The sequence below is a fragment of the Chiloscyllium plagiosum genome, unplaced genomic scaffold (genome assembly GCF_037043375.1).
Source record: "Chiloscyllium plagiosum isolate Xiang-an unplaced genomic scaffold, Cpla_swu_hap1 HiC_scaffold_48, whole genome shotgun sequence".
Taxonomy (NCBI): Eukaryota; Metazoa; Chordata; class Chondrichthyes; order Orectolobiformes; family Hemiscylliidae; genus Chiloscyllium; species Chiloscyllium plagiosum.
The window spans coordinates 384,747-403,766 of record NW_028270186.1 but is presented as its reverse complement, the minus strand read 5'-3'; the positions used below and the strand labels follow the sequence as shown (position 1 = coordinate 403,766).

At 46.1% G+C, this 19,020-nt stretch overlaps 1 protein-coding gene across 2 annotated transcripts in view; it reads left to right on the top strand.

Moving 5' to 3' along the window:
• Positions 1-19,020, top strand: part of LOC122543000 (cell division cycle and apoptosis regulator protein 1-like) — a 72,824-nt gene that overhangs the window by 37,121 nt on the left and 16,683 nt on the right. For both annotated transcript variants that reach the window (XM_043681150.2, XM_043681151.2), the window contains 5 exons: positions 3,447-3,638; positions 4,539-4,862; positions 13,177-13,288; positions 14,715-14,788; positions 17,627-17,773. In XM_043681150.2, the coding sequence (XP_043537085.1) occupies positions 3,447-3,638; positions 4,539-4,862; positions 13,177-13,288; positions 14,715-14,788; positions 17,627-17,773 (849 nt within the window). The remainder of the gene's footprint in view (positions 1-3,446; positions 3,639-4,538; positions 4,863-13,176; positions 13,289-14,714; positions 14,789-17,626; positions 17,774-19,020) is intronic.

The following is a 19,020-nucleotide window of genomic DNA, read 5'->3' as shown; positions in this document are numbered from 1 at the left end:
GAAAAAAGAAATCAGGAGGGCGAAAAGGGGGCACGAAACAGCCTTGACTGAAAAGATTAGGTGAATCCAAAGAGCTTATTTAAGGAAAAAGAATGACGAGAAAGAGAGAGAAAATAGGGCTCCTTAAGGACCAAAGTGAACATGTATGTGTAAAACCACAGGAGATGGGTGAGGTTCTCGATGATTATTTCTCCTGTGTTTACCGTGGAGAAAGACATGAAGACTTCGGAAGTTAGTGGTCATAGCTTGGAGACAGACCATATCACATTAGAGGAGATGTCGGGTCTGTTAGAATGTACGCAGGTGGATAAATCTCCTGGTCCTGACCAGATATATCCAAGAACACTGCCAGAGACGAGAGAAGAAATTGCGGGGCCCTGGCTGATTCATTTCTGAATCATCGTTAGGCTCAGGTGAGGTCCCGGAAGACTGGAAGGTAGCGAACGTTGTGCCCTTATTCAAGAAAAACTGCAAAGAAAAATCTGGGAGCTATTAATCAGTAAGCCTAGCATTTGTGGTGGGTAAGTTATTTGAAAAGATTCTGAGAGAGTATACATGCATTGAAAAGATGGGGTTTGTTGAGAAGCAATTAGCATGGTTTTGTTCATGGGAGATCATGCCGCACAAATTTGTTGGAGTTCTTTGATGAAGTGACGCGGAAGGTTGTTGAGGGCAAGGCAGTAGATGTCGTCTTTCTGGATTTCAGTACGGCCTTTGGAAAGTTTCACGTGATAGGCTGCTCTGGAAGGTCAAATCGCATGGAATCCAGGGAGAGCTGGCAAATTGGCTTGATGGTAGGAAGCAGAGAGCAATAGTGGAAGGATGCTTGTCGGACTGGAGGTCTGTTGACTTGTGGAATACCTCTGGGGTTGGTGCTGGGTCCATTACTGTTTGTTATCTATGCCAATGATTTGGGTGAGGATGTGCAAAGCATAATGAGTAAATTTGCAGAAGGCACTAAAATAGGCAGAATCATGGACAGTGAGGAAGATTATCAGAAATTGCAGTGGGCGGCACGGTGGCACAGTGGTTAGCACTGCTGCCTCACAGCGCCTGAGACCCGGGTTCAATTCCCGCCTCAGGCGACTGACTGTGTGGAGTTTGCACGTTCTCCCCGTGTCTGCGTGGGTTTCCTCCGGGTGCTCCGGTTTCCTCCCACAGTCCAAAAGATGTGCAGGGTCAGGTGAATTGGCCATGCTAAATTGCCTGTAGTGTTAGGTAAGGGGTAAATATAGGGGTATGGGTGGGTTTCGCTTCGGCGGGTCGGTGTGGACTTGGTGGGCTGAAGGGCCTGTTTCCACACTGTAATGTAATCTAATCTAATCTAAGACCATTATCGGTAGTGGGATTGAGTTTTGGAGCCATGAGGTCATGTTGCAGCTGTACAAAACTGGGGGGTGCAGCTGCACTTGGAGTATAGCGTACAGTTCTGGTCACCGTATTATAGGAAGGATGTGGAAAGGTTTCAGAGGAGATTTACTAGGATATTTCCTGGTATGAAGGGATGGCCTTATGAGGAAATGCTGAGGGACTTGAGGCTGCTTTTGTCAGAAAGAAGAAGGTTAAGAGGGCACTTAATTGAGACATACCAGAGGATCAGAGGGTTAGATAGGGTGGACAGTGAGAGCCTTTTTCCTTGGATGGTGATAGCAAGCACGTGGGGACACAGCTTTAAGTTGAGGGGTGATAGATATAGGATGGATGTCAGAGGTAGTTTCTTTACTCGTAGTAAGGGCATGGAACGGCCTGCCTGCAACAGTAGTAGATTCGTCAACTTTAAGGGCATTTAAATGGTCATTGGATAAACATATGGATGATAATGGAATAGTGTAAGTTAGATGGGCTTCAGATTAGTTCCACAGGTCGACGCAACATCGAGAGCAGAAGGGCCTAAGGTGTGCTGTAATGTTCCATGTACTATGACCTTGATCAGCTGGGAAGGTGGCCTGAGAAATGGTAAACTGAGTTTAATTTGGATAAGTGCAAGGTCTTCCATTGTGGAAAGTAAAATCAAGGTCAGTGTTTCATGGCAAATGATGGGCCCTTCAGAAGTGTAGTGGAACAGAGGGACCTTGGAGTTCAGGTGCACGATTCTGTGAAAGTGGAGTCACAGATAGGGCGGTTAAGAAGGCTTTTGGCACTCCGGCCTTCATCAGTCAGGGCATTGAGTAACGAAGTTGGGAAGTTATGTTGCAGTTGTACAGGATGTTGCTCAGGCCGCATTGTAGTATTGTGTTCAGTTTTGGTTACCTTGCTGTCGAAAGCTTGATACTAAACTGGAAAGAGTGCAGCAAAAATTTACAAGGATGTTGCCAGTTCTCAGTGGTTATCCGGAGAGACTGGACAAGTTAGGACTTTTTTCTTTCGAGCGTAGGAGACCGACAGAAGATCATTTTGAAGTGTATAAGATCATAAGAGGCATGGGCAGGGTGAATGCACTCAGTCTTTTTCCCAGGGTTGGGGAATCGAGAACAAGAGGGCATCAGTTTGAGGTTAGAGCGGGGGAAAAGAATAAAAGGAAACCTGAGGGGAAACTTTTTTTACACAGAGGGTGGTATGCTTTTGGAATGAGCTGCCAGCAGAAGTTGTTGAGGCGGGTACATGAATAACATTTAATAGGAATTTGGTCAAGTACATGGAAAGGAAAAGTTTAGAAGGATATGGACCAAGTGTAAGTAAATGCTGTTCGCGTAAGTAGACTTTTTGGTCAGCATGGACTAGTTTGGTTCAAAGGGCCTGTCCCCCTCCTATCGACTCAATGACTCTATCTGTCAACCTGGAAATGAAATGCAGCAACTGCCCCCACTGCTTGAAGAAAGAAGAGTGCAAACAGCACTTAAAGTGCTAGTAGTTTGCTTTTAAAAATTGCAGCAATCCCTTCGTTAGCTTTGAATCAGTTCTTTATCTATTTCACTGCACGGTCAAAAATACCGAAGCATAACAGATACAATGTTTACATGGAGTAGACACATTTCAGGCATTTAGCAAGAGAATTAGAAGTGACCTGAGCTAATATAAAGTCTCACAGTGAGTCAGCAGGATTTTGAAGTTACTTCTGAAAGGATGCCTGAAACGCTTCTAGTTGAAATTTTTAAAAGTCAGTTCGCGTAAAGTAGATTGTTCTCCCACATATGAAATTCTATGTGCACTTGAACTAACTGGATTATTCTTTGGAAGTGCAAACATACATGAGATATGCTGAATGGAATGTTTCTGGGTCTCTTGCAGAAAATCATTCAAGAGCTGGGCACCAGCCCTCGCCTCTACACTCCTTGCCTGTACTCTCTCCCATCCAAACCCTCGCTTCCTCTTACCCCTCCCCCTCACTGTGCCCCTTCTTTCTATCTTGTCCCTATTTCTCCTCTCCTGCCCCCCACCACTGTCCTGAAAAATTGTGCTAGTTTATTTATACTTGGCTAACCTGAATCTTGTTGCATTTCATGTAGGATGTCGAGGGGAAGCAGCCTGAAGATCCTGCTGTCTCGTCGAAGCAGGAGCCCCGTTGCCCCCTTCCTGCTGAGCCCGCTGTGCTTGTTCGTCCGAATTGCTCTGCCATGGGGGGTAATTTTGGCTGTTCAGTCTTATCCCTGAGTATGTTACGAAGCTACCGCAGTGATTCCAAAGGCTATTCCTTTGAGGTAATCAGTTTGTGATGGAAAATGTTCTGCACTTTTCTGTGGCTTCTGACATCAACACTCGGGTATAATGTTCACATCTTGCAGGGGGAGCTTTACTCTGTATCGAACTCCGCGCTGTCTCTGTCCTGGGAAGTATTAGATGGGGATGTTTTTAGAATTAGCTTTACGCCATGCTGTCTCTGTCATGTGAGTGTTTGATGGGGACTGTATGTAGAACTTTACTTTCACTTTAAAGTAGTACTGGGAACTTTAATCTGTCTGGAACTCCATGCTTTCCCAGCTTGGTGGGGACAGTGTTGAGGGGGCTTTACTTAATGTTTACTGTCAGTTTGAACAGTGGAGAGAGCTTTACTCTGTATCTAATCTCATGGTGTAACTGTCATGGGAGGGTATGATAGTGATGATGTGGAGGCAGCTTTAATTTTGGTTTTAAAGATTAGAGGGAGCCTTACTCTTCATCTAACCCTTTGCTGTCATTCTCCAAAGAGTGTTTGGTGAAGGTGTTTTGGAGGGAATTATATTTTCAGTTTCAAAGAGAAGAGGGGGGGTTTACATTGTCTCACCTTGCCCTTGTGCTGGGAATGTTTCATATGGACATAGTTGAGGAATTTTTACTCTGTATCCAACCCTGGGCTGAATCTGTCCTGGCAGCTTTTGTCCGTATCTAATTCCATGCTGTACCTTTCCTGGGAATGCTTGGAAATTGTGTCAAGGGGGTTTTATGCTGTATCTGTCGCCATTCTGAATCTGACCTGGGAGTATTTGCTCGGGAACTGTAGGGGGGCATTTGCTCTATATCTAACCCCATGCTTTAACTGTTTTACCATATCGGTTTTCTGCTTGGGGTGGTGTATGAATTGGAGAAGGAAGATTTATTAGGCTTTTGTGTTTTGTTCGTAGGTTTTGTGGCTTGCGGAGCTGTTTGGTGAGATGCTACAGAGGGACTTTGGCTATACCGTCTACAAAGCCCTGCTTGCATTCCCAGAGAGGAAGCCAGAGGAGGTAGTCGAGAAGCCAAAGGCAACCAGTGCCAACCAAGAGAAGGAGAAAGATCAAAAGGAAATGGAACAAGAAGAAAAGACAGATGAACTGAAGAAAGAAGCTGAGGAGGTGAAGGAAGTGGACGAGTTGATGGAAGCAGAGGAGATAAAGGAGCCAAGTGATGCACCTGCTAAAGCCACCGCAATGGAAGAGGATGAGAATTGGGATTGGGAGCTGACAAAGGTATGAATATACAATTAAAAAAGGAATTCTCCAGGAAGCCAGTGTGTTACTGTTGAGTGGGCGAGACCACCATGGATGAGACTCACTGGGTCTGATTGGAGTGAGTGGTACATCATGATTTTAGCCAGAGCCAAGTTCATGGCAATGGGATTAGCTCAGCAATGTCAGCAAACACAAAGAAAACCAGAAGATCCTTAATGGTGGGAGATTTGTGAAAGGGGAATAGGTACATAAATGCTGTGGACACAGTTATCAATCCAAGATTAATTGTTATTTCGCAGGTGCCAAGGTTACAGAGCAGAGATAGAAGGGAGAGTTAACAACCAGCAGCTGTAGTCCACATTGGAACCATTGACATGGGTCGGAAGAGGATCTGATACTGCAGTCAGAATTTAAGGAGCTACGTGGGAGATTATCATTCAGGACCTCAAAAATTTAATTTCCAGATTCAACCTTGTGTCACGCACAAGTGCATTTAGGAAGACAGGTTTAAGACAGTGAATGCCTGGTTGGAGAGATGGTGCAGGAGAGAGCTTTTGATTCTTTGGACGTTGATAATGATTGTGGGCAAGCTGAAACAGTTACAGATTGTACATCTTGCACCTGAGCCGACCCAGGATATTTAGTTAGTACTGTTAGGGTAAGTTTAAACTAATTTGGCAGAGTTTTGGGAACTTGCCAATAATATCAGAGAGGAATCTCAAAGTGGACAAAAGTTCAGGGAGAGATGGAGAGCACAAACTTTGGGGATAACAAGTGAATTTGTAGGGTCAGTGACAAAATATAAGTCCGAGTTACCGTGACCATATGTGAATACACACAGTGTGCTGATTCGGATTGTTATAGGTACGGATTACGATGAGAAGAAACGAGCAATCAGCATAAAAGGGGAGAGCAACATTTTTCTCATGTTGTAGTGATAACCGAGATCTTGCTGAAGTAAAACAGGAGTGGGTGTTAAATATTCCTGGATGCAAACTGTTCAGGAAAATTAGGAAATCATGTTAAGGGGAAGTGGTGGTGATAAATAACGAGAGCATTGCAGTGTTGGAGATAGAGGGGAACTCAAAGGGATCCAGGGAAGAATTGATTTGGTGCGAACATAGTACACCACCGTAGTCGACAGGCAACCAGATAATGGGAAGGATGAACAAATCCGCAAGGAAGTTGAAGGAAGGTACAAGAACGATAGCTGAGTTACAATCAGGGATTTCAGTGATCCAAATTTAGATTTGCCAAGTGTTATCATCCACACTAATGGTAATACTGGCCATTCAGGCTCAGTGTGTAACCTGGCTTTGGATTAGGCAAATCTTCAAGAAGCTACCACAGTAATTATAAACAAGAGCACCTCCAGTTTGCATACACAAGGAAAAAAATTGAGCTAACTTGTACCATACAAGGAATTACTTAAGATTGAATTATTTTACCCATAACAATCTTACCCCATCACCTTAAAGGTACTCAAACCTCATTGAAATTGTCATTCACTTTGAAGGTCCTTGGCAAATTTTAGCAAACCTCATTATTACCTTTGCTACTACTTTAGTAATTGATGTCTGGCTGAGACCCTTTAACAAACTGATCATGCAATTAGCCTTTTTCTCTACATGGGTTCATTAAACACTCCCTCCTTAGCTGTCTGTTTCTGATTTCTTCGTGGCATTTAACTATTCAAGACTCTGTTTCATTAGCTCTGACTGTTAGAGAGACTGCTATCTTAATGCTGGGCAGCAGGCCGTTTTTTTTGCTCTCTTGTTTGTAACATTGAATTGTTGATCACAAAGGTATTAAAAATCACATTTAAATGCATGTACAATAATTTCCAGACAACACAGCACCACTCAAAAAATAAAATGAGCTGTGACTCTGCCTTGGAATGTGCACCTATGGAATTACCTTGCAAAATTACATGGTTCTGCCCATTTCAATGCTGTATCTTTGAAACTTCAACTCAAAAAGAAGAATTTGCTCCCGAGGCCATAGACAGATGTCAATGCAGATGCTTGATTAGTTTAAAATGACAGTGGTGGTGTTAGTGGACAAGTTGTCTGGATTTACATTTGATAGGTCAGCAGAACTGAATGAGATGCAAACAAGGATGCTGGGGAAGTGAGAGTGGTAGTTCCAAAGCTACAGAAATGACTGAGTGGCAGGAAACTGAGATTAGTGGCTAATTACTGATTTTTTACATGGGGGCGATGTTTGTGGCCCAGTTCCTCACGCTTCAGTTTGGGACCCTTGCTTTCCCTAATGTGTCCTGGTCACCTCAACCATGGTGTACAGGGGACACATTTCAAACTGTGTGGATGAAATAAAATTTGGAAGCTTTGTAAACTGAGGAGGACAGTGGCCAACTTGAAAGGAGAAGACCTGTTGTTGGACTGGGCAAACAGGTAGTAGTCGTGGGGAAGTGTGAATGATAGTATAAAACATCTCTAAAGAGGTTAGAGAGGCGCAGTACACCTGGATATATTGTGTGCAAGTCTTTAAAGGTAGCAGTCAAAAAGTGTGCTTGAAAAATACAGCAGGTCAGGCAGCATCTGAGGAGCAAGTGAGTTGATGTTTTGGGATTTACCCCTTCATCGGGAATGTTGGGGGTGGGAAGTGGGCTGAGGGAAAGGTAGCTGGGAAGGCAATAGGTAGATGCAGGTTGGGGGTAATAGTGATAGGTCGGGCAAGGTGGAGCAGATAGGTGGGAAAGAAGGCGGACAGATAGAACAGGTCAAGAGGGCTGTGCCGAGTTGGAGGGTTGGATCTGGGATGAGGAGTGGGGAGGGGAGATAAGGAAACTAGTAAAGTCAATATTGATGCTGTATGGTTGAACCAAACAATCATCTCCCAGACATCCACAACCACATCACCTCAGGGGATGTCCCATCCATAGCCTCCAAGCTCATAGTCCCAGAAGCCCACACTCCCCAGTTCTACCTCTTAGGCAAAATCCAGAAACCTGACTGCCCTGATCGACACCCACCGACCCCATAACACCAAAACGAAATCCCCTCCCACCCGGTAAAACCGCTATCCCTTATTACCAAATTGTCCACCTCAGCCATATTTGCTCTCAGGAGGAGCATTTCCACTCCAAGACATCAAGGACTGCAATTTCCCCTCCCATGATCAGCAATGCCCTCCAGCACATCTCCCCGGCACCTCCGCCCTTGAACTCAACACTTCTGCCAACTGCAACTAGGATAGAAGCCCCTGGTCCTCGCCTTTAACCTCACTAATCTCTGGAAATAGTACATTATCCTCCATAATTTCCACCACCTACAATCAGACCCCACCATCAGAGATATATGGTTAGCTATTGTCCTCCTCACCCTTATCTGCATTTTTCAGAAACCATTCCCTCCATGACTCCCTCATTAGATCTACAATGTGGTTGCCTTTATATTGGGGAGACAGGATACCAGTTGAAACATCTCTGGGACATATGCACCAAACAACCCCACCGTTCTGTGGCCAATCACTTCAACTCCCCCTCTCAGTCTGCCCTGGACATGCAAGCCCTGGACCTTCTCCAGCGCCAAATCCAAGCAGCCCGACAACTGGAGGAAGAGCGCTTCCTCATCTGCCGAGGAACCCTTCAACCATATGGCATCAATGTCAACTTCACTAATTTCGTAATTACCCCTCCTCCCACCTCACCTCAGGTCCAACCCTCCAACTTGGCACCGCCCTCTTGACCTGACCAATCTTCCTTCCCACCAATCTGCTCCATGTCGCCCACTGACATGTCACTCTTACCCCTCCCCAATCTGCATCTGCCTATCATCTCCCCAGCCACCTTCCCCCTCCGCCCACCCTCCTATTTATCTCTCAGCATCCTCAAACCACCCCTCCAGTTTTGCTGATGAAGGATTTATGCCCGAAATATCGATTCTTCTGCTCCTTGGATGCTGCCTGACCTGCTGTGCTTTTCTAACAGCACACTTGTCAACTATGACCTCCAGCATCTATAGTCTTCACATTTTCCTTTAAAAGGAAAGCTGGTGAGGGTAGATAATAAAGCACACAGTCTCCTTGGGTTTTTTTTTAATAGGGGCCTAGACCACAAGAGCAAGGCAGTGATGTTGAACTTGTTTAAAAGACTAGTTCAGTCTCAGCTGGAGTATTATATCCTGTTTTCGGAGCTCTGTGTAGGGAAGCATGTGAAGACAATGGCAAGAGTGCAGGACAGGTTTACAAGAATGGTTCCAGAAGTGAGGAATCTCAGATATGGAGACAGACTGGAGATGATGAGACTTGGGGAGAACGGAAGCCTTCAAAATCATGAGGTCTGGGAAGAGTAAATATGGAGGAAATGTTCCCTCTGGTGAAAGGATTGAGGATGAGAGGGTGTAGATTTGAAGTAATTAATGAGAAACAAAAGTGATTTGAGAATATCTTTTTAATGAAATATGTGGTTAGGCTCCAGAATGGACTGTCTTGTGAGGGTGGTGATAGACTCAAGTGAGGCTTTCAAAAGGAAGACTGTGCAGAATGACGGAGAATGACAGAGTGGGAAGCTCATTTGGAGAGCCAGGGCAGATAGATGGCATTGAATGGCTTCCATCTGTCTCCTAACAATTGTCATACTCTGGCATGTTCAGCAATTCCTAAAGAATGAAGCTGCTGAGTTTTTTTGAAGTTCAGGATTTTCTGCTAAATTGTGTATCTTTTTTGAATGTTGCCATTTTACAATAAGTGAATATAGATTTAATTGAGGTGGGGGGATAAGTCTCTGGGTTCAAGTGTTCTTCACCTTGGATGTGACTCTCCATGTTTAATGGAAGATTTTGACTCTGAAGGAAGTGTAGTTCCAGTTTACTCTCATGCATGTATCACAAATTTTGGTGACATGAGAGTTATGTAGTTGCTCATTCAAATGCAAGCCGTCACCACCAAGTCTGATGACATCCTGACCTGAGACCCAGATATGAGCACAACTGTATTGCAGACTCCCACGCAACCAGAGCAGAGATGCAAGTTCTTGAATTCACTATGACAGCAGGCACTCTGTTCCCAGTGACCCAGTGTATTCGGGACTATGGTTCCTCCAGTGAGTTGTGGCAGTTCACTGATGATAAGACCTTCACCCCATTCAGCCCATATTGGTGTGTATTTCCCAGAGTCAGCGTTCAAGTCTATTCCACTAATGCCCTTCCATTTGTCCCTTGACCCTCCTTCAATACATATCATATCTGTTCTTAAATGTTGCCCTGATCACTGCTTCAGTCACTAACTCTGGGAGTGAATTCCACAGACTCCCATCTGTTTGTTTTTAAAATCTTTATCAGCTCCTCACTATGCCAAATCAAATTGTGCAAACATAGGAACAAGAGTAAGCCATTCAATCCATTGATCCTGGTCTGATATAATCCCCGAAAAGGATGAGAAGAACCTTGGTTTGTGTGCCCATAGACCCTTGAAGGCAGCCAGGTTAAGAAGCCATATGGGATACTTGCCTTTATATGTCAATTATTTAGAATACACTGAGTGGCATGGTGGCTCAGTGGTGAGTACTGCTGCCTCACAGCACCAGGGACCTCGATTCAATTCCAGCCTCGTGTGACTGTCTGTGTGGAGTTTGGACATTCTCCCTGTGCCTGCGTGGGTTTCCTCCGGATGCTTCCGTTTCCTTCCACAATCTAGAGATGTGCAGGTTAGGTGAATTGGCCATGATAAGTTGCCCATAGTGTTCAGGGATGTGTAGGTTAGGTGCATTAGTCAAGGGTAAATGTAAAGTAATGGAGCATGCTTTGGGTGGGCTAGTTGGTGTGGACTTGTTGGGCCGATGGGCCTCTTTCCACACTGTAGGGATTCTGTGATTAAAAAAGTAAGTAGGTCACGATAGCGCTGTGTTTAACATTTGTTTGCCCCCACATGGATAATGGTATGCAGGTCTTGTCACCACACTCAATGAAACATGTTATTGAACTGGAGGGGGTGCAGTGCACATTCACCAGGATATTTCCTAGGCTAGAGATATTCAGTCATTGACAGAGGAGTTAGGCTGCAGTGGTTTTCCTTCGAGCAGAGAAGGTTGAGGGGGGTATCTGGTTGAGGTGTACAAAGCTCTCATCCGCAAATACAGGGAGAAACATTTCCTCTAACTAGAAGGCACCATTTTAAGGTAAGGAGTAGGTGGTTTTCAGGGGATTTGAAGAAAAATGTTTTGAATGAGAATTGTATGTTTTGGGAACACTCTGCCTGAAAGGGTGATAGAGGCCAAAACCCTCATAACCCTCGAGAACTATTGAGATGACATTTGAAATGCCATAGAATACGGCGCTTCTGGCCAAGTGCTGGAAAGTGGGATTAGCATAGATGGATATTAAACGGCCACTGTGAACACGATGAGTCTCCTGCGCTGTTTGAAAAAAAATGTCTTCAAGGATGCTTCGCTATGAGAGGCAGGCTGCTTTGATCAGTCCCAATGATTTCCTTGATTTTGAATATGATTCAGTTATATCTTAATCTCTTAGTTCTAATTTCAAGGCATTTTACTCATACGTGAGGAATAAGAGAATGATCAGGGAGAAGGGAGGGCCAATCAGGGATAGCGGAGGGAACTTGTGCGTGGAGTCAGAGCAGATCAGGAAAGACCTAAATGAGTTTTTTGCTTCGGTTTTCACCAAGGAAAGGGAACGTGTTGGAAATGAAAACTTTGAGGAGCTAGAATACAGTCTTGACCAGATCAAGATTGATGTGCTAGAAACTTTGGAAATATTAAGATTGATAAGTCCTCAGGGCCAGACCAGATTTATCCTAGACTGCTCCGGAAAGCGAGGAAGGAGATTGTTAAGCCACTGGCAAGGATGTTTGCCTCCTCACTCTCCACAGGAGTCGTACTGGAGGACTGGAAGGAGGCGAATGTTGTTCCTCTTTTCAAGGAGGGTAATAGGGAAATCCCTGACAATTAAAGGCAAGTCAGTCTTACATCTGTGGTCAGGAAAGTCTTGGAAAGAATTCTGAGGAATAGGATTTATGACTATTTAGCAAAACACAGCGTGATTAAAGGCAGTCAGCATGGCTTTGTGAGGGGTAGGTCATGCCTCACAAATCTTATTGAGTTCTTTGAGGAGGTGTCAAGACAGGTCGACGACAGTCGAGAAGTGGATGTGGTGTATGTGGTCTCCAGCAAGGCATTTGATAAGGTTCCCCATGGTAGGCTCATTCAGAAAGTCAGGAAGTATGGGATACAGGGAGATTTGGCTACCTGGATTCAGAATTGGCTGGCTGACAGAAGGCAGAGAGTGGTTGTAGATGGAAAGTATTCTGCCTGTTGAGTGGGGTCACACAGGGCTCTGTTCTTGGGCCTCTGCTCTTTGTAGTTTTTATAAATGACTTTGATGACGAGGTTGAGGTTAGAGATGTCGTCGATAGTGTAGAGGGCTACTGCAGGCTGCAGCGCTACATAGACAGGATGCAGAGCTGGGCTGAGAAATGGCAGATGAAGTTCAACCTGGAGAAATGCGAAGTGATGCATTTCGGATGGTCGAACCCGAATGCTGAATATTGGATTAAAGACAGGATTCTGGGCAGTGTGGAGGAACAGAGGAAAATGGGTGTGCAAGTACATAGGTGGATCAAAGTTGCCACCCAAGTGGATAGGGCTGTTAAGAAAGCATATGGTGTTTTGGTTTTTATTAACAGGAGGATTGAGTTTAAGAGCCACGAGGTTTTGCTGCAGCTCTACAAGTCCCTGGTGAGACCGCACTTGGAATATTGTGTCCAGTTCTGGTCACCCTACTATAGGAAAGATACAGAGCTTTTGGAGAGGGTGCAAAGAAGGTTTGCCAGGATGCTGCCTGGCTTGCCTTATGAAGAAAGGTTGAATAAGCTCGGACTTTTCCTCTGGAGCGGAGGAGGAAGAGAGGAGACCTGATCGAGGTGTACAAAATAATGAGTGGAATAGATAGAGTCAATTAGCCAGACACTTTTTCCCCAGGGCAGGATTGACTGGTACGAGGAGTCATAGTTTGAAGATATTAGGAGGAAGGTATAAAGGAGACGTCAGAGGTAGGTTCTTTATGCAGGGAGTTGTGAATGCATGGAATGCGTTGCCAGCTGTGGTGGTGGAAGCAGGGTCATTGGGGCCATTTAAGCGACTGCTGGACATGCACATGGATAGCAGTGAGTTGAGGGGTACGTAGGTTAAGTTACTATATTTTACATTGTGATTAAACCTCGGCACAACATCGTTGACCAAAGGGCCTGTTCCGTGCTGTACCTTTCTATGTTCTATGAACCACAAATGCCCCTCCTCCATGGCCATTTCTTATTCAAAGTATGGTTTACCAGATTTTTCTGATGTTGCTTGCAGCCAGATGAGGGCGAGACTAAAGAAAAGGATGTGAAAGGGAAGGATGCTGATGATGACACACTCCTGCAGATTGACGATGTTCTGTTCTTGGAGGAAAACGAGGAGGATTTTGGTGAGGATCATTTACTGTGAGAAAAATGCAACATAGTCCCAGCCAGCCTACAAAGCAGCCTGGCAACTGCTAGACAGTCCACCAACTGGTTGTAAATGATTCTGGGTGAAGTGTAAGCCGCTCTCAGATCAGCAATTCATTGAATTTGAGGACAGTAATTGGTTTGTCACTTGTGTACGTACAGAAACACAATGATGTTTTCATGTGGTCAAGTTAGGAGGTTTATATTTTCAAACAACTTGTTCAAACTCATCATGGCATATCTTTGAGACAAGTGGGACTTGAACCTCTACCTTCTGACCCTAGAGGGACTTGACCACTGTGCCACACGACCCTTAACTTCGGAATTATGGACTGTCATTGTTCATTTCACAAATTAATTTAAATCAGGTGAAAATTGCCATTTCCATCTGTCTTCCTCTTGTCAGATGTATAACACTCAGTGCCAATCTTTGATCTTGCCAATGCCATACTATTGGCTATCAATAAATTGACCATTTCTGAATAAAACCAACGCTACGAGGCCAAAGTACATAGCACTGTGGCTTCTTGAAGCACTGTCATTTAGACAGATGGGATCTATACTCCTCCTTCCTAGAACTGTGCTCCAGAATGCCAGGCAATGAAGTGTGGAACTGGAACCTAATTTTCTCTCACTTGGAGTTCTGATTGCAGAGACAAATATTACATTTATTAATCCAATAATTGCAATTTCAGACTGTTGATGTAAGGGGTGGCACAGTGGCTCAGTGATTAGCACTGCTGCCTCTCAGCACCAGGGACCCAGGTTCTATTCCCACCTTGGGCACCTGTCTGTGTGGAGTTGGCACATTCTCCCTGTGTCTGCGTGGGTTTCATCCGGGTGCTCCGGTTTCCTCCCACAATCCAAAACTGTGCAGGTCAGGTGAATTGGCCATACTAAATTGCCCATAGTGTTGGGTGCCTAGTCAGGGGTAAATATAGGGGTTTGGGTGGGTTGCTCTTCGGAGGGTTGGTGTGGACTTGTTGGGCCAAAGGGCCTGTTTCCACACTGTAGGCAATCTAATCTAAATTCAAGTTCCGGCTGACCATCTGAATAAATCTGAACACTCAATTACCAAAAGGACTGTTTCTGAGAACCCTCTCAATCTATAATGTGTGTGTTAGGGGAGTTTGTAAGGAGATTGGAGTTTTAACTAATTGTTTATCTGTAACTGGAATCTATTTGTTTGTAATAAAACTGTCATTATTAAGGACAGAATCCTGGTTTATGTTTTCTGTCAACCTAACTCTAAAAGAGTACATGGGGCAGTTGTGTGTGCTTCTTAAAATCTTTGACTTCTGCAACAACTTCAGGAATATTGCGACTTGATTTTTCCCAGTGAGGTGAAAGAGCCACAGTGGCATCTCTTGAGTTTAAGCTAATGTTTGGTTCTGTCTCCTGCAGGTCTCTCCAGCACTGATGAGAAAAAGTCAGTTGGCAAAGGGAATGAAGCGGAAAGTGGATCAGTTAAAGAGATGGTAAGAAAATATTACAACATGAGACACACTGGGCAACCCAGACCTTTGTGGATATTGCAGACAATGCAAAAGCTGTTTAATACGGAGAGCAGTGATTAGTGGGATGGGGCAGCATGAAAAACAGTGATTTGGGAGCAGTCCAGTATTTAGTAATGGGATGTGGGTGTCACCAGTTTTTGCCCATCCTTAATTGCGCAGAGGGCAATTTTAAGAGTCAGTCTCATTGCTCTGGGTCTGGAGTCATATGTAAGTGGGAATGGTTAAGATTTCTTTCCCTAAAGGCGCATCATGAACCTGATGAATTTTGACAGCAGCTGAAACTTTATTGCTGGAACAGCACAGCAGGTCAGGCAGCATCTAGGGAACAGAAGATTCGACGTTTCGGGCACATGCCCTTCTTCAGGAATGAGCAGAGAGTGTTCAGCAGGAGAAGATAAAAGGTAGGGAGGAGGGACTTGGAGGAGGGGCGTTGGAAATGTGATAGGTGGAAAGAGGTCAAGGTGAAGGTGATAGGTCGGAGTAGGATGGAGGCGGAGAGGTCAAGAAGAAGACTGCAGGTCAGGAAGGCGGTGCCGGGCTGGAGGGATTCGGCTGAGACAAGGTGGGGGGAGGGGGGATGAAGAAACTGGTGAAGTCCAAGTTCATCCCCTGTGGTTGGAGGGTTCCTAGTCGGAAGATAAGACGCTCCTCCTCCGACCGTCGCGTTGTTGTGGTTTGGCGGTGGATGAGTCCAATGACCTGCATATCCTCGGTGGAGTGGGAGGGGGAGTTGAAATGCTGTGCTACAGGGTGATTGGGTTGGTTCGTCCGGGTGGCCCAGAGGTGCTCTCTGAATCGCTCCGCAAGTAGGCGGCCTGTCTCGCCAATATAGAGGAGGCCACACCGGCTGCAGCGGATGCAGTAGATGATGTGGGTGGAGGTGCAGGTGAATCTGTGGCGGATATGGAAGTTTCCTTTGGGGCCTTGGAGAGAAGTGAGGGGGGAGGTGTGGGTGCAAGTGTTGCACCTCCTGCGGTTGCAATGGAAGGTGCCGGGAGTGGAGGTTGGGTTGGTGGGGGGTATGGATCTGACAAGGGAGTCGCGGAGGGAGTGGTCTCTACGGAAAGCTGATAGAGGAGGGGAGGGAAATATATCCTTGGTGGTGGGGTCCGTTTGGAGGTGGCGGAAGTGACGGCGGATGATGCGCTGTACATGGAGATTGGTGGGGTGGTAGGTGAGGACCAGTGGGGTTCTGTCCTGGTGGCGGTTGGAGGGGCGGGGCTCAAGGGCGGAGGGGCGGGAAGTGGAGGAGATGCGGTGGAGGGCATCGTCGATCACGTCGGGGGGGAAATTGCGGTCCTTGAAGAAGGAGGCCGTCTGTGTTGTGCGTATTTTGAACTGGTCCTCCTGGGAGCAGATGCGGCGGAGACGAAGGAATTGGGAGAATGGGATGGCGTTTTTACAGGGGGCGGGGTGGGAGGAGGTGTAGTCCAGGTAGCTGTGGGAGTCGGTCGGTTTGTAGTAGATGTCCGTGTTGATTCGGTCGTCTGAGATAGAAACAGAAAGGTCTAGGAAGGGGAGGGAGGAGTCCGAGACTGTCCAGGTGAATTTGAGGTCGGGGTGGAAGGTGTTAGTGTAGTGGATGAACTGTTCAACCTCCTCGTGGGAGCACGAGGTAGCGCCGATACAGTCATCAATGTAGCGGAGGAAAAGATGGGGGGTGGGGCCAGTGTAGTTGCGGAAGATGGATTGTTCCACATACCCTACGAAGAGGCAGGCATAGCTGGGGCCCATGCGGGTGCCCATGGCTACTCCTTTTGTTTGGAGAAAGTGGGAGGATTGGAAAGATTCAGAGAGCACCTCTGGGCCACCCGGACGAACCAACCCAATCACCCTGTAGCACAGCATTTCAACTCCCCCTCCCACTCCACCGAGGATATGCAGGTCATTGGACTCATCCACCGCCAAACCACAACAACGCGACGGTCGGAGGAGGAGCGTCTTATCTTCCGACTAGGAACCCTCCAACCACAGGGGATGAACTTGGACTTCACCAGTTTCTTCATCCCCCCTCCCCCCTCCCCCCACCTTGTCTCAGCCGAATCCCTCCAGCCCGGCACCGCCTTCCTGACCTGCAGTCTTCTTCTTGACCTCTCCGCCTCCATCCTACTCCGACCTATCACCTTCACCTTGACCTCTTTCCACCTATCACATTTCCAACGCCCCTCCTCCAAGTCCCTCCTCCCTACCTTTTATCTTCTCCTGCTGAACACTCTCTGCTCATTCCTGAAGAAGGGCATGTGCCCGAAACGTCGAATCTTCTGTTCCCTAGATGCTGCCTGACCTGCTGTGCTGTTCCAGCAATAAAGTTTCAGCTTTGATCTCCAGCGTCTGCAGACCTCACTTTCTCCTCGAATTTTGACAGCAGTCATGTGATCACCGTAAGGTAGCTTGACAAATTTGAGTCGCTTTTCTTAAAACGGTTTCTGGATTACCAGTCCAGTGACATTAACACACTGTCACCACCTCCCTTCTGCTGACTGTCAGTGCAGAGGGCTGTAGACTGCGATGGTGCAGTACAGGCTGTGTTCAGACTGTGAAGAAGGGAGAATCTGAGAGGGTTCCAAGAAGCTAGCAGTAAGGTTGGTGAGGGATTTTCTGGCAGACAGGTGACTGCAGGCCTCAACCTATACTTGGTGTAAACTTAAGCACGGAACTGGGTGTCAAGTGGGACTTGCAGTGTTCCTGGTCCATGGTCCCAGCCCAGATGGTGTAACTGGCTTATGTAAGGACATTCTTGGTGTTGAGAATTGGAGTGATTGTGACATGACTTGGTTTTAATCTGTGTTTATGGCACAGGAGAAGGATATCAGTCAAATGGTCTCACTACGCAAGGATGTGCTGCTTGCCTTCGTCTATTTTGATCGCAACCTCTGCAACTACATTTTGGAAAAAGATCTGGAGCAAATCATCTCCACTTTGGGGCTTCATCTGTCCAGAGTTCAGGTACACCACGTTTACACCATATATACAAGTTTCCTTTGGCACTTGCACAGGTCTGTTATAGCTTCCTGGTCCCACTGGATGCTGGTCTTAATCCAGTTTAGATTGCCTTCCACTCAAATGACAGTTGTGTGTACTCTATCATCTCTCGTCATGATTTTGCTTTGAGAATGAATGGGAGGAATGATTATTTCACTGAGTGGCATCAGCCAAATTGTCATCTTTTGAAATCAGAAATCATGTCTTTGGCAATGGGAACCCTGTCTGATTTCCCATGTTGAGTATCACAACTCCTCAAAGGATGCCTAGTTTAAATCAGTTAACTGAGCAAGCACTCAAAGTTTGAACTCTCACTGTTCAGTTTGAACAGAGCAGGCAATTAGAATTTATTCTGAGGCTTCTGTAATACCTGACTCGAACATTCTTCTCAGCAAATCTGGCAGCATCTGTGAAGAGAAATTAGAGTAAATGTCTCAGTGACCCTGTCTCAGAACTGATGGTAGCTGGAAAAATGGTGGTTTATCTCCAGAAGATAGGGTAGGGAGGGACTCAGGAGTAACTGATAGCTGGGCATAGAGCCAAAAGTGAGAGAAGACAGTTGGAAGGCCAAAGGAGTGGACAGTGATCTGGCTGGGATAGCTATTCATTGCCACTGTTCATGACTATCAGTACGTGGTGTGTAATAGCAGACTGTGATAACAAGACCTGATTTGTGGGGTAGTGGGCTCGCACATAGGCGAGTTCAAACCCTAAAATTATCGAACTCAGTCTTACGTCCAGAGGGCTGCAGGGTCCCCATGTGAAAAATGAGGTGCTGTTCTTCCAGCTTGCGCTGAGCTTTGCTGGAGTACTGCAGCAAGCTCGAGGCAAAAATGTTGACCAGGGAACAGGGTGGTGTTCTCAAATGGCAGGCAACTGGATGCTCAGGCTCTTTAATGTGGGCCGAACTTTGATATTCTGTGAAGCAGTCCCCCATTGCAGAGGAGACCACATGGTGAGCAGCGAATGCAGTAAAGTAGATGGTGTTGAGAACAGGTCAGGCGTTGCTTCACCTGGAAGGGATGTTGGATTCTGAGAAGGGAGGATGCAAACAAGCAAGTGTTGGACCTTTGCCAGTTGCAGGGGAAGGTGCTGTTGGGAGTGAAGCAAGAGGAGACCAGGGTTTCTTGGAAGGAATGGCCTGTTTGGAAGGAGGACCAGGGAAGGGAATTTTCCACTTTGGGACTCTGCAGCTTTCTGGACTCAGTGTC